Source organism: Diabrotica undecimpunctata, chromosome 1, assembly GCF_040954645.1.
Source record: "Diabrotica undecimpunctata isolate CICGRU chromosome 1, icDiaUnde3, whole genome shotgun sequence".
NCBI lineage: Eukaryota > Metazoa > Arthropoda > Insecta > Coleoptera > Chrysomelidae > Diabrotica > Diabrotica undecimpunctata.
The window spans coordinates 172,393,988-172,410,657 of record NC_092803.1 but is presented as its reverse complement, the minus strand read 5'-3'; the positions used below and the strand labels follow the sequence as shown (position 1 = coordinate 172,410,657).

At 34.1% G+C, this 16,670-nt stretch overlaps 1 protein-coding gene across 1 annotated transcript in view; it reads left to right on the top strand.

Moving 5' to 3' along the window:
- The first annotated feature begins 10,704 nt into the window (after positions 1-10,704).
- The window catches only part of Ser (protein serrate), a 508,706-nt gene continuing 502,740 nt past the window's right edge, over positions 10,705-16,670 (top strand). Inside the window, exon 1 of the mRNA XM_072520565.1 lies at positions 10,705-10,901. Within this exon, the coding sequence (XP_072376666.1) occupies positions 10,809-10,901 (93 nt within the window). The 5' untranslated portion in view covers positions 10,705-10,808. The remainder of the gene's footprint in view (positions 10,902-16,670) is intronic.

Genomic DNA, 16,670 nt, shown 5'->3' with positions numbered 1-16,670 from the left:
ATACCATATATACAACAGACACACCCAGTGATCACAAAACACTGCTCAGCCTATACGCAGATGATACGGCAATTGCAACAAGCAATAGAAACGTAAATTTCGCAACAAGAGACTTACAACGCTCTCTAAATCGATTACATGCATGGTGTATAAAGTGGAAAATAGCACTCAACCCGGAAAAAACACAGGCCGTCATGTTTAGAAAAAGGAGACAAATACCAAACATGGAACTAAGTCTAGCTGATGAAAACGTAGAATGGAGCAATCAAGCTTAATACCTAGGAGTGACCTTTGATCGCAAGCTCACATTTACTGAACACGTGAACCAAGTAGTTTATAAAGCAAAACTAACAAAGATTCAACTTGCCTGATTAATAGGCAGGAAAAGCAAGCTAAATTTCTTCACAAAAATAAGGGTAGCAAATAGCATAATCCTTCCAACGTTAACTTACGCATCAGCAGCGTGGGGACATACCTGTAAATCAAACAGGAAGAAACTACAAGTAGCACAAAACCAGCTAATTAGAGAAGCACTAAACGTACCGAGATATGTACCACTAAGGTACCTATACAAAGATACAAAGCAGAAAAGAATCCTTCATACAATGAACGAAAAGGCATACGAGATCTTCAACGAAATAAGAAACCACCCCAACAGAAAGCTGAGAGAGCTAACGGATTATGATGCAAATATCAGGACGACACATAGACGACCTAAACAACAGATAGCTGGATATGTCCCAATAGCATAAAGACATATGAGGATTGAAATAGGCACAGAGTAGTCAAAGGTAACGCGGGTTAGGAGTAGAAAAAAAAGGTAAGAACTGGGGTCTTGGCATTTTAGAGTTCCGGACACCAGGCCTTGCTCACCAAAAAAATATATTAGTTTTAGTCTGAGTATTAGTATAAAAATCGGGAAAATACCTTCTAACACCGCGAATAAATTATAGTGGCAAGGAATAGTTTAGTACCTATTCATAGTTTTCCGGGTCTTCAACCCACAATCTGCGCGATACTGACCCTGTCGCACACACATATGCACCAAGCGAGAGTACAAAGAGAACCATAAGTTCTCTTCGTACAGCCAAAATTTTGGCTTAGGCCCTTAAGGCAGGTCTATTTGGAAGACCAGCACCGCGATTTTCTGAGCATCGAGGCCATGTGCGACAAGCATGGGCTCGGTGGCCAGACCAGTCGGTTGCCCAGCTGGCGAGGAGAACAAATTAAATTTTGCCAAATCGGCAGCTGAGTGACCGAACACACACTTTCCCTGTGCGGAGGGACACCAACTTAGGTTGGTGCCTCTCCGTGCAGGGCACACACTTTTTTAGGGACAACAGTCCAAAGTAATGCTAACACCAAAGTAAACTCAGTAACGTAATTAGGGAGAAAAGCTTTCTAGCTACCCCTTGATTTTAGGTGGCCTAACCACAACCATGTAGATACGGAGAGTGTTGTTTATTGCCCAAATCGCCAGACGTAAAGTTCATAAGCCTTCACTGCGTATGTCAGACGTAGTGAAGGGGTGGAGGAAAAACCTGGGGGTCAGATAGGTACCGAACCAGAATGATTGATTCTTCTGAAGCGAGACCGGTTTGATCTTCGGACATGTGGATCCCACTGACTAGCAGTGGTATACACATGTCACTAGGGGTTGGGTTAAACGCCTCGCGTGTGTGTGTGTGTGTGTGTGTGTGTGTGTGTGTGTGTGTATTTGACGTACAGTGTCCAAGTTTAGCAGAAATGAACTACATATATTGAAAAATATTTCCTTGGAATCTCAATATAGTACGTGAACAGCATAGTTGGTCCCTTCATTATAAATGATATGCAAAATAGATTTGTGTTAATAACTCTCAATCAAATTGAAAGCGATTGGATTTATTTTATAGGTCTTTTAAAAGCGATTAAAATAAATTTTTAACATTTTTTGTAAAACGAACAATGGAGAAGATATATAAGAAAAATTGTAAAAAATAATACTACAAATAAACAATATTCCGATACGACGTCTAGTTCTCGAGATATTTGACAATCGCCTTTCTGGACAGAGCTCTTTAATAATGTAAATATTATAATTCAAACCAGAAATAAGCCGAGGGGAGGGAGAGAGCTGACTGTAAAATTCATTTGCGATGTTGCCAAGTTTACCGGATCTCGGGTTGTCTACAAAATGTATATTTAGCATATACACAACGGATCACTCGCCCTGACCTCTACAGCGAATTCCGTGGAACTACTGCAATATAAAATTCGCCAAAAGGGGTGCAAAATGAGGTCCAGACAAAAATCGATTTCCTTGTACCCCCATCATTGTTACATCGAGATATCACTATATACACGTGAATACAAGGTGAGATCCAAAATCGGATCTCGCCTTGCAAAATGGATCTCATCTTGTATAGCTTATGATACAAACGGATCTCGCATTGATATGAAGACATATATATATATATATATATATATATATATATATATATATATATATATATATATATATATATATATATATATATATATATATAATAAAAATGTTAATGCCAGTTAATCGTAAAATAAATGTAGAAAAAGAAAGACAGTTATTTTTTGATTTCACTTACAGTGCGTCTCTATATCCGCTTATACGTATTTCATCTTAAAAGGAATCTTCGGAGCGGCTGTTTACAAACGCTCTGAACGTGAAAACAATCTTTCCTGTCGTAGTAGAAGCAACACAAAAACAAAAACAAAAACCATGTACAACGAGCTAGTGGATATCCAAGATGTAATACTAAACAACACTGCACTTGAGACAGTAGACGAGTATGTATAGCTGGGACAATTAATACATAAATCTAGCTCCTTACTTCCAGAAATCAACAGAAGAATGAAACTGACCTGGGCATCTTTTGGTAGAAATGCAAATATATTAAAATCGAAGATGCCAATCCATCTGACGAAAAAAGCATTCGATCAGTGTATACTACCAATCATGACATACAGCTGCGAAACGTAGACACTAAAGAAAGAGATTATCAAAACTCAAAGTCACTCAAAGGTCAATGGACCGATGCGTTCTAGGTATAACATAGAGAGATCGAAAAAGAATAGAATGGATCAGATAGAAAACCAAGGTTACTGATGTAATCTATAGAATTAAATCTCTAAGTGGGCGGGACATTTAGCGAGAAGAACTGACAATAGGTGGTCACTAATATTACACTGTGGTATCCAAGAGGAGTCAAGAGACCAAGAAGACATCCAAATTGAAGATGGGACTATTACATAAGGAAACAAGTCGATACAACATGGCACAGGAAAGCAAATTTCAGACAATCGTGGGCATAAATGAAGAATGATTATGTAAGGAAGGCTGCACCATAATCGGGGTACAAAAATTACTTGGAGAAGAACCACGCTGAGAATTTAAAATTCGACGTTTCGACACCCATGTTGGAGCCATTATCAAGAGGGATATGGTTCCTATGGTAGATGTTCTACGTCACTCGTGACGTAAAACATCTTGTTCTCCAGAAATAAGAGAACCGTTAAACAGCACTAAAGTGGTAATCCGCCTACTTTTCAGTCCGTTCTCACCCTGTGTAACTGCTTTTATACCCTAAGTATGCGCTGAAACGCTCTGAGCGGGATTAGTTGGCACTGGTGGTGTCTGAAGCAGCGGTCGCCATGTTTTTTAGGGTCATCGCGCCTGTTTAAGCGATTTCACTTTCGATGGTTTCACGAATAATTATCAATTTTAAGGAGCGATAGTTTTTACTCTTTAGAAATCTATTTTGTGGCCTGTCTGATTATGATGTTGGACTAGGGCTGAAGTGATATCGAAATGTTTTACAGATAGAGAATGGTCGTAAATACGGTTGTGGATTCGTCGGATTATCTATCCTATGTATGTTCGTGGGCAACTTGAACAAGGTATCTCGTAGACACCATGGTAGAAAAATTTTGGGTTGATCGTTTAGCAAGGTTTCGATGGAATGTTTTTGAATTCTCCTATTGATTTGGGTTTGTGGTAGCCGTTTTGTAACAGTGTTTGCCTGATTGAATTGATTTCGGATGATTTGTGATTGTCGTCGGTAAATCTTATGGGGCGGAAAACAAGAGTGTTGATAACTGAATTAAGTTGGGTTGGGTGATAATGTGACTGGGCATTGAGATAACGGTTTGTTTGGGTGGGTTTCCGGTACACAGAATAGTAAAAGTTATGAGGTGGGTGTTTCTGAATAAGAACATCAAGGAATGACAAAGATGCTTCAGACTTAAATTACATTGTAAATTGAATACTGGGATGTATTCGATTCAGGTGGAAGAGGAAGAGATCCAATGTGTTTTTACCGTGGGGCCAAATGGCAAAGGTGTCATTAACGTGTTTCGAAATGATCCATGTAAATATCAGCTATTACGGGAGAGAGGGGTTATCCTATTGGGGCACCTTTGATTTGACGATAAAAATTATTTGGGAATGAAAAGTATATATTAAACATGCAGTATTTTATGAGGGATAATGTGTCTTGGGGGACTTATGTTTAGAGTCCAAGATGGAAACAGTTTCATCAATAGGAATGTTGGTGAATAAAGAAACAATATCAAAACTAATATATCTGAGGGTGAAATAGAAATGTTTTTCAGAAGATCAATAAAATGGAAAGAATTTTTGACAAAGGACGATGCGTTTTCGGCTAATGGTTGTAAAGATAAGGGGAGATGTTATGCCAATTTCTGAGTAGGGCAGTTGTATGCACTGACAATGGGTCTTAGGGCGACATTGTGCTTATGGATTTCTGACAGTCCGTACATTTTTGGAATTCGGGATGATTTTCCCTGGATATAAGAGATTTTTTGATATCTGGAAGTAGAGTTGGCTTATTTATGATGAATTTGGTCTTTTTTTCTAGATAGGTGGTGGTATAGTTTGGGACGTGTGTGTATTCTGCGGAATTAAGAAGTTCGAACATTTTGTCGAAATAATTAGAAGAGTTGAGAATAAAATTCCGGGTATTACTTGGTTGCCTATTCGAGCGTTAAAATCCCCCGGTATTATCATCTCTCCTATGACTTGGTCTACTACTTGTTGTAATTCGCTTTTATTATGATATATTATATAATTGATGTTAAATTGTTGTTGCTTTGTGTTTTCTAGATATATATTTGTTTTTGTCTACCTGGTGCTTTTCAAATATTTTAATTAACGGGTATGTGCATTCTCCATTACACCATCATTTATTTATTAATATGGTGTAAGTATAATGACGTATTTTAATTAGTAAAACACCATTAGTTAAAAATTATCCAAACGATTTTATATGACGAGCCCTTTAAAGGTCAGTCCAAACCTGGGAGTCTCGGACAGTACAAGGACACCTGTTGATAACCACAGACCTACTGACTTGTCTGTAGACCTGCTGATTATTTCTCACAAATTGTGTTTCTTTTTTAACCATAATGACTACCTACCTGATCTATACTCCTATTGACCAATTTCAGAAATAAAAAGACACGTTTTTATTGTAATAGATTTTAGATATTTTTGAGCCGTTCGGTAGTAGATAGTAAAATCGAATAATTGTTATTGGAACATTTATTTTTGAAAAGATTAATTCACCAAAATCTTATTTCTGGCGGTATAAACGAGAATGAAATAAAAAAATATATATAAATGGTACTAATAAAGAATAAATCAATTGAATACTCTTTAAAATGATATAAATAAAGTTCAGATAGTTTTACTAATGAAAACTGTCATCTCCATAAAACAATTTAACATAAACTAAGAAAACTAAAAAATAAAAAGTCTTATCAAATTATTGGGAACTAATAAACGAATGGACAGAGTACAGTTTACTAAGAGGTACTTTATTAAGAGAGATATCCTATGGCCTGTGGTCAAAATTATTGGAATCATTATACAAAAAAGAGTACAGAACAAAGCAATACCAAAAATAAACTTTTTCTTTTTCAGAGGCCTTCTTCTTTTCGAAGTTTGGCTATGATAACAGCTAGGTATTTACTTTAATTTTGAATACAGCTTTAGGAAATACTTGTTTGGAGCTGCGATGCAACTACTCTCTTAACTCTGCTTTATTGAAGCCATTCTTATTAATCTTTTAAAATCTTGAAAGACGTACTGATGATGTCGAGTCCATATTGACTATACATATAATTGCTTGCAGTAAAATTCCTTTACAACCTTTCGGATAATTTCCTATATACCTGTATTTTTTATTTCAATGTTTATGTGTTTTAACTTTACACTTTTTAAAACCCTTTTTAATCTGACCCGTGCTTGCTAATGTGGTTTTTGTAATTATATTAGTATTATTTGGCCAGAAATTGTTTTCTACCGAAATCGCTTTATTTACTTTATTTTTTTAAGATTGTATGTAATAATAAGCGTTAACTCTACATACCATTTAAAAAAAGTTAGTATTTAAAATATGGTTGGGCAAAATACGAAACATCAGATTAATCCAGAAACTTAAAGAAACTAAGCAACACATTCATAAAAAAGAAGAAAATTAGTGTTTAGGATACTGCATGAGAAATAAAACCAAATAAAATTTGATGAGATACATCCTCCAAGTTAAAATATATAGATACCTATACTATGTATATTTCAAAAGTAACATTGAGTAAAGTTTGGAAAAAGGAATTATTTTGGTATTTGCCATTACAAAGTAGAGTCGACTGTCTATGCTCTGAGCAGTCTTGTACTGTGCTCCTGATCGTTTTTTTCGCAGCGCAGCAATCACAGAAAAGCGAGGGAAGGTTACCTCATCTGTAGAGTGTGTCAGAGCATCTTATGCAGTTTGTTCTGATTAAAGAGTTGCTCAAATCTTACAGTGACGTTCAAATCCGTCAGGTTTGCCTGTGATGTTCAGTAGACCATGATATTTCTATTTTACTTTCCGATTCTTCTCTCCATCATGCATTTAAGTCAAAATTGGAATAATGTAGCGCTTGAGCGGAAGGTAACCTGGATCGGAGACGGTTTCTAAGAATACCGGGAACGTCGTTGTGGACTGGATGTTGGCGATTACCCATAATTTTCTTGTATTCTTTACTCAATCCATGTTCGAGGCGCTGGTTGGGTGAAGCTATGTTACTAAGGGTGGGTATAATTGTGCCTGTTATCATACGCATTACGGTTTAGCTGAGTCTTGATCAAGTGCCTATGTTCAACCACACTGATGCACAGTATTCTGCTACCGGATGTATCAGGCCAAGAATGGAGGATTTTAAGGTTACTGCTGTGTCAGGTGTTCCCTGAATGTGAGCGTTCTGTCTAGAGTAACCTCAAGGTACTTCGGGTATTTATTGTGTTTCAATAGTTTGTTATTAAACTACATTTGTAACTCTCTGTTTGCCAGCCTGTTGTTAAGATCAAAAGTTGATACTTCGTACTTTGTACATTTCTTAAAGTATATGCTGATGATAGATAGATCATTTGTGAGAGTGTTTTCTGTAGTTTCTAAGGATTGGTGGCTCGTTACAAGGGTCCAGTCGTCAGCATATCCAAACTTGTGAAATTCGGTTGCAAGGATGTCAGCAATATAAAGCTAAAATGTATAGGGACAAACACAGAACCTTCTGGAAGCCCATGAAGAAAGATTCAAATGTCTGCTCATATTCCCAATATTACTTGGAAAATGTTCTGTTTGTCAGCATGTTGTCAATGAGGTTGATTATCTTTCGTATAATAGGGGCTAGTTTATATATCAATATCATATGCTACTTATAGATCTATGAATGCTACGGCTGTTTTTTGTTTATTTTGAAAACTAGCTTCTATAAAAAATGTTAATGACACGACTGCGCAGCCTGCTTGCTCAGTAGGGAAGAGACGAAAGCCTGCTTGCTCAGTAGGGACATTTTTAAGTATCCTGTGACTAATTCCGTTGAGGAGAAGCTTTTTTAATAGTTTTATACCATGCCGAGTAGAGCTATGGGGCGGTAGTTTTCTGGCTTATCATTTGGTTTACCTGGTTTCGGAATTGCAATTATCTTTGTTCGTTTAAGTGAGAGAGGAATGTTGCCTGAGTTAATTATATCAGTGTAGAACATTGCAATATCACTGTGTACCTCAGGAATAAGTCCATTTTGTTCATTTGTTTTAATGCCTTAAGTCTCTTTTCACCTTAATAGAGATAATATATCGAAGGCAACCTTGTTAGGTGATATTTTATCCTCTTTGGATTCCAGTTGGTTAGCTACACCAATTTTCCGCAACAGGGATCATACCTGTCGGCTTAATTTATTGAAGTCAAAGTTTTCGAGAGTCTGTCCAATTTTGGAGTCCAGCTGTATTGACGTTTTGTAAGAGTTCGTCGGCTATTTCTCGGTCACCACTTTCCAAAGACTGCGCGTATAAGTCTTCACACGTTTCAGACCATCCGGGCACATATTTTGTGCGATACCCTCTAGTTATGATTTCCTTTGCAGCGCTAGTTACTGCAACACCAACAAATCTCTCGTAATTTTTGCTGGTATGGAGAAGTAAATACCAGTCTTTATACCATATAAGCCACGGATACACCTATCACCCCACGAACCATCCTTAGTCCTGTATGCCTATGTCCCAGCTGGAGAATTATAGTATTATAGAACTATAGCTAAAGAATTTAAGGATCTGGTTTACAACGTCCGTTACGAAGTTATTCAAAACACCAACAAATAAAACTCTTCTTGTCAGAATGATGACTAATATTCGGTAACAGTTAGGCAGTAGCTGAATACAAAGAAGATATGTTAACAGAAATCGCAAAAATATCATTCAAAATCATTGCACCAATAAAAAAACTTCCGGAGTTGCAGAACATCTAGAAGTGATCCAGGACGAAAGAAAGCTGTCTTATTAAAAATATATCTTTAGATAACTCTTCGTTAAAAAAAATATCAAGTAAGTATTGCTTATTTAAATTACTTCTGAAAGCAGCACTTTTGCGGAGATAACGTTACTGAATAAGACAAAGATATAATTAATGGGGTATTTACAATATTAGAGGATTTAAAATATTAGAAAGAGAAGCAAAATGGGCTGAAAATTAATATTAAAAAATCTAATACATGGTGTGGGAGAAGTCAAAATAAAGGAGAGAATTTGGAGATAAAACCAAAAATAATAAAATAAAGGTCAGTTTAAAAGGGAGTTTATTAATTTGGGAGTCATTTCAGAAATAAAGGACTTGTAAATGCTAACAGGAAATAAGGAAGCCTGAGAAATCTATGTCTAACTTTCTATGCCGAAAAAACGAAGCTGAGAATACACCCAACAGTAGTAAGACCAACTACTTTATATATTAGCGAGACGTTGGTGCTCAATAAACCTGAGGGAGAGTGGCTAGACAGATGTGAACGTAATATGCTGAGAAATATTTTAGGAGGGATAAAGCAGGAGCAAGTATCGAGAAGAAGAACCAACCACAAAGTATATGAGCAGTACAAGGAGCATGCACCCCAAGGTTGCTGCGGTATGTCCAAAGAATACCAGCGTGAAGAATGCCAAATATGGATAGATGAGAAGACAAGGTGGTTAGAAAAAGTTGAGAGTAACTTAAACAAACTAGATGTCTAGTACTAGATGAGAAAGTCAGAAGGCAGAAGGTATAAGTTTAGTGTAAAAGAAATAACTTGAAGTATTTTTTTTTTTCGGAAGCCATTTGTTGCTGTAACTAGTCGTACAACAGTCAATTGGCTTAGTGTACATCTTCCATTCCTGTAACCTTTTGGCCAAGATTTTTCTGTGTTAACGACTGTGGGACCGATTGCTTTACGTGCCCTCCAAAGCACGGTGGCGGCTCAGTTAAAAAAGAAATTAAAAAATTTCTGCTGTCTGTCGAAATCGAATCCGGGTCCTCAGGCTTGGTAAGAAAGTACCTAGCCACTCAAATATGGCCGCCACACTTGAAGTTTTTTTTTTTTGAAAAGAAAAGATTTGATTCTCACAAGAAGAGACTGAGAGCCATTTTAAAAGAACAAATAAGAAGCACGTGGTTGAGTTAGAGTGGGTGAGTAATACCTCTCATTTTAACCGAATAATAGCTTCAGAATGATAGATAGACGGATCGCAAAAATTTTTGAAGATTTTTTTATTTGGTCCAAAAAAATTCAAAAAAGTTAATACATTTTATAAGATCAATCTAATATTTATGCATCATTTATCCACTTGTTAATGTGGATTTTAATTATTTAAAAAGCTAAAATTTCCTGATTTCTAAAAAATTAAATTTCCAGTTACCATAAACATGACAGTTGGTATCGATAAAAAAGATGAATTACTTAAAAACTTAAAATGAATAATAAACAAATGATATTAACTAATCCAAAAACCAGAAATCTTTATGAGATTAACTAAAAAACTTCAATGCAATATTCCGGTCTTCAACCATTCTTTCGTGACCAGCAAACCCGGTGTACCGGACCTCTCAACCACTTCAAACCCAAAAGAAACAAAAAAGCTAAGAAATAATAAATAAACGCACTAAATTCAAGACAATTCACCGCTGACTCTTCTGCTCCTCTCTTCGGCCGCGAACGGATCCCATCGGCAACAGCAACAAGTGGTCGCCGCCAGCGATTCCTCACCGGGCACAAAGGAAGCCCTGCAGCGTCGCTCTGATTGGTCCGAATGGATGCTGCGCCAGCGGCGGAGGGGGGCCGATCGTGCCTCGCGGCAGCGGGCGCCTTCAGTAGTCTTTCGAACGTCGAACGAAACTGATACAGGGACAGTTTGATGCTAAAGTATTAGTGCGGGAGCGCGAATGTTGTGAGTCAGATGCCGAAGGCGACGTTTAAAATCTTAAGGCCTGGTGATGATGTGCAGTGTAATGTGGCGGTTGCTGTGTAGGAGCATGACACATGGATATTTGTTGCAATTTTTCCTTCTGCTTTTGATGCTTCTTCAGGTAAATTTTACTTACCGACGGATAACTCCACACTTACTTAAAATGTTACAAAACTTTTTATCTCCTAATATTTTCTGCAATATATAACTCAGTAAAAGATAAAACAACTATCGTTTTTTGCTGTCAGTGAAACAAATTGTAAACCCTTAAAAACAACCCTGCCTAAAGAATTGTTACCAAATTTGACCCCATCCAAGATTTAATATTTTTTTTACCTATAATAAAAATTCTAGTATTTATTACACAATCGGTAGTTTCTATCTATGTTTATTACAAACTATTGCCGAAAGTATTTAAAGTTTTATGACAAAAAATATTCATTAAATATAATACATGGTAGGTGACAGGGTATTTACTTGATCCCTTGATTTATCTCTGTAACAATTATGTATATATAAATATTATAATTTATCAACATACTTACTCTGGGAAGGCCTAAATATTTAAGAAATAATAATTCAATAAATTACAAAATGTGGATTTTTGTTTATATACAATAATTATAAAATATATAAATATAATTTTTTCCAATTTTGTTATACACATACCTATATCCTTTTTTAACAAATAATTTTTGTAATATTTTCATATATATCTACTTACCTGTTCTGATAGTTCTAATAGTTCTTTAAAAATAATATTATTTTTCTTGAAGTTTATCTCTGTATTAGTCTGTTATCAATTTTAATTATTTGTACCAATTAAAGCTAATATCATTGTTTTATACCACATGCTGAATTGCAAGATTTTTAATATTTTCCAATAAAGCACATTTTGCACATATATGAATAATTCCGTTTTTTCTTGTCCCCGTGTGACTTTACATTTAGTTATAAAGTTTCAACTCAGTAGTTATCAACAGTAAGCTAGTAGAAAAGGTCACAAAAGTATCAGTCACAATCATTGTTTGTTATTTATTGCGAAATTTCACAATAACTGAAAAATTTTAATTTAAATTAATCTTCGAGTATTAAAAAAAGTATTATCTCGAGTTTTTTGCAAATATTTATATCCTTATAGTCTACAGGACTTTTCTAATAATAGAGACTATGAAAATATCCAATCTGCAAAAGGAAATTTGAATTTTACAGATCATATTTGCATATATCTCGTTAAAACGGAAATTTAATCTACTTTAAATGCTTAAATCTTCGTTTGACACCTAGCAAACTCACGTAAGGAGTGAAATACAGGAGAAAGAATCATGGTTATTCTCGAATCTAAAATTGGGAGGATTCTAAATGCACTTTATCTGTAAAGAACATAGAAGTCTCATCTTGATTATCATGAATACACAGCTGATGTTTTTGGAAGCTGGTTTAAATATATTCCTCATTTCATTGCTTAAACTATTTAAAAAGTAAGATACTGTCTTACATATTAAAGTAGAGCATTTTTATATTAGTAGTACTATACATGATAATTCTAAAAAATATTAAATTAGATGATCACAGTGACACCAAGTTTGACCTCAAAGAAAATTATTTACACCTATTAAATACATTGGTATCAGTTTTTATTTCAAATGATCTGCGTTTAGATGTTTATATTTTCTACTATATTCTACCCCACTGTAAATGGAATGGAATTATTTGTTGTAGAAATATTTCTTGTATTTTTAATCCGTGATTTCAAATTTATCATTTTTTATATTTCAAATACTGTAATCGATAATCTCTAAAATTATATATATGGTTTCTCTATTTTCTGGCGTGTTTTGATTATTCCCTTTTATGTCCTTTTCTTTTAATACAATTTTTTTTGCATTTTCAACATGTACAACATAGATATATATTCTTTACAAAAACAAATGGGAGTTACAAAAGGTGCAAATAATGTAATTTTTTAATTTTGCTAATGTAAATCAAAATTCTGGTTCCGCCCGTTTTCTTTCAACCATTCATTTGTTTTTCCTTCAAAATTACACAAAATTCCTACTTCTCATGAAATGACTTTTAAATTGCCCATTTTTATTTTTATTTTCGATAAACAAACCTAACAATGACATTGTCTATTTAATTTTCCACAAAATTTCCGAGTTTTGAAAACGATATGAGACAGAAAAGAGATCGTTAATCCTTTACATATTGTTTATTCAGACCTTTGAGAACAGGTAAATGGTTTTCCCATGATATTTATTAAGAAAATGATATTTACTACTCCTTAAAACTACCATTAAAATCCTTAAATCCATCTTAAATTATTTTACATTTTACCCATAAGAGTATCCTTGCATGTTTGCATATTTGAGATTTATTAAGTGATCTATTTTTAATGTAAGATTCTTATTCATTGATAAACATTTATTATCGATAACAGAAGATTAGAGTTCTCTTTATACAGGAGTCCTCAAAGCAGAAACACAAAATATATGTACTTATACTCTCCAAAATAAAGGCATCACTTCAAATATACCATGATTTTGATTTATTTTTCTTCTGAACCCTTGATGCCTTGATTGGATTTTGATAACTTTTTTTCACATTTTAGGTCTATTTACAATTAATTAATTTGTTAATGTTTTCTGAAAAATGTCAACGTTTTGCCCATATAGAGGGTGTAAAAATAAAGTCATGTTTTTTCATCTTATTTTTCAACACCATGTGGAATTATTAGAAAGAACAAAAAATTCTACATCTTATTAATATTTCGATATAGCTTCATCCTTTCTAAATATTTTCGGAAAAAAATTATCTCGATATCTCTAATATCAAAAAAAAAGTACGTTCAAAGCATAACCTGATTGTATTGAATTGTAATACTCATAAATGGAAGCAGAAAAGTCTGGGATACAATTGATTAAGACAAAATACAACGCTTGATTTTAAGTATGCGTCGTCGCTGTGAAGAAGTAATTATAAATGGAGGCAAAAATACTCGTTATATTGTTACAATGTTTTTGGAAGAGGAAACTTGTTAAAGATTATTTAAAATATTCCAACTGTGGGAAAATGCGTCGAGATCCAATATCGACATCCAGGAGAGATTCCAATCCAAGACCTTCCACATTATCACAAAATGCTCCGTGGTACAAGCCCAATGAAAACATTAATCGCGATCTTCAAATGAAGACTGTCAAAGAAGAAATTGCCAGTTACTCCCAAAAATACGACAGGCAACTGCAAAACCACCTTAACAGGCCAGCGAAGTACCTTATGAGGCCCCAGGCAAACAGAAGGCTACAGTGCCACACTCCAAGCGATCTACCAAGAAGATTTTAAGTTTCCAAAAATGTATTAGGTATACACATTTATTGGAATCACAAATAATTTTGTTACTAAAAGTATAATTTAACAGGTTATTGTCACTGGACAGTCTCGTACAAGCCTCTTGTAATTTAATTAAACAATTGTAGTCAATATTACAGATTGTAAATAAATGGGATTAAAAAAAATTGAGTTGTGTTTTCTTAGGCTATGTCAATAAAGTTTATGTAAGTAGTGTTTTCTTTGCTTTTAAATGTCCATAAAAAGTTGTTACATTTAAAGTTTTGTAAAATCTTTGATAATAGAGATATCGGGATAATTTTACGACAATGTCGAGCAAAGATGAAGAAGCTATCTCGAAATATTAACAAGTTGTGGCGTTTGTTTCTATAAATTCTATAAGGTGTGTCAAAATTAGATGAAAAAACACATCTTTATTTTTACATCCCGTACCTATACGGGTAAAACGTTAAGATTTCTCAAAAAACAATAATACAGTGATTTCTTAAAATAGATCTATAATGTGAGAAAAAAATCGTCTAAATCCAATTAACGGTTCAGACGAAAAATAGCTTACAAATTATGGTACATTTAAGGTTGTGAGTTAATTTTATAGAGTAATACAATATTTCTATACAAGTAAAACAAATAGTACGACCCCTCCGGCAAATTTAGAAATAACACAATTCATTTTTGTTATCAACAATTCATAGCAGACACAATATTTATCATAAGTTATTTGCATTTTTTGAACAATTTCCTGACTGGAAGTCGAAACATCAAAAATATATCGAATTTTAATTACAATTAGTGCATTTGTTGTGTTTGTTGTGTAGTGTTTTTGTCTATAAAACCGTAAAATAGTATTATCAGTAGTTTTCATTTTTGTTCCACTATCAATATCTTTTAAGTTATGTATGAGAATTAAACCAAATTGTTGGTGACATATTTCATTCTAAATCACGAGAAAAACTTATCCATATCTCGAAATTTTTTCCGTAACATTCTAGACAAGCATGGGCGCTGGCATCAACAGCACCTTCCTGTCATGGAAGAAGGTACATGGCTTTACATGTGTAGTTGATTAATAGTATATGTACATACAAATGCACTCCCCTGAAAAGTAGATGCGTCTCCCTGAAAATAATCCTGGCTGCGTCCATGGCTACAAGCGTATATTAATTGAAATAGACAAAGTTGTAACATATTTAGGCTTCCAAAATATACTACAGCATCTTCAATAAGATTGTCCACTTTTGCGACAAGACTTTCTACAAGCATTCTAAAACAATTGAAAATCTTTTTTTATCCGCGATAAAGTTGATGATTTTCCTGTACTTTTTCTTCATAGTTATTTTCTTTATTTACTTTATAGTTAGATATAAAGTTAAATGGAAATCCAGTGTGTAATTTTGTGCTCATAATTTTTCTTAAGTAATGTTTTTTGTGAAATATATTGTCATCTCCAAATTGTAGGTCGTTTTTGGTCAATCACTTTTAAGAACATTTTCTTTAAGATATTGATGAATTTTTTTAAACTTTAATAAGTGGCAACGTCGACAAGGATTAAAACAATTTCCGATCCAGAAAAGAACAGTGATACGGACTGCTTAAGTTGGTTTTAACAGGAAAAGTTTACGACAAAAGGGACCCAGTAATAAAAGGAATTTCCTAGCTTCAAAATTTGTGGAAGGTGGTTTAATCTGAAAATTACGGAATTTTTCAGTTACAGTAGTCAATAAAGTGGAAGTACTATGATGGTAGCTAAGCTCCAGAACGACTGGGAAAGCTGAGAAGAAGAAAAGGTTAAAGTAAACTGTAAAATTGTTAAAGTGTTCTTCTATATATAGGTATATAATCTGCCAATGTATCTCCAGAATGTTATGGTGAGAAGGAATGGTCTACTGTTTTTGCCATTCTGTCCTCAGACATTCTGTCTATATGGTCGTTTCACTTAACGCTTCTTTTTTGTATATTCATTAAAATTTTCTATTTCATATTTGTGTCCTATGTCTATGCTTATGGCTCTCTATTTCTAAATAGTTTTTCATCGTATTCCCGCACTATGCATAGAAAAAATATTGTCCATTTTAAATTGATTTACAGGATTGTACCAACATGCTTCAAACATGTTCAAATGTACTTTAGGTTGAATCATATAACCAACGTTTGACTAGCTATTCTAATACATATTAAAACTTCTTGCTCGCGTTGGAAAATATTCACGCACAACATATACTTGGATTAATTTTATCATTTGAACCGTTTTTCCATTTGATAAATTTGTTTTTCTCCGTATTTCACCATTCCTGGTATAACTGATGTTCCTTTTTTTCTGCATTACTTAGAAGTCATGTCAAAAAATTATCAATTAAAGTTATTTATTTAGGAATTCTGTCATTTCAATTTATTAAACAGATAATAAAATGAATTTTCATTAAAAAATCAGGAAAAATTTCTTTCGTGGTACTAGATTCACGTAAAGAAAGTTCTTTGGTGATTTCATGAACCTCTTAACTGACTTTCCCAGCTAGTAAGTAACATTAATACTTTTAGGGGTCAT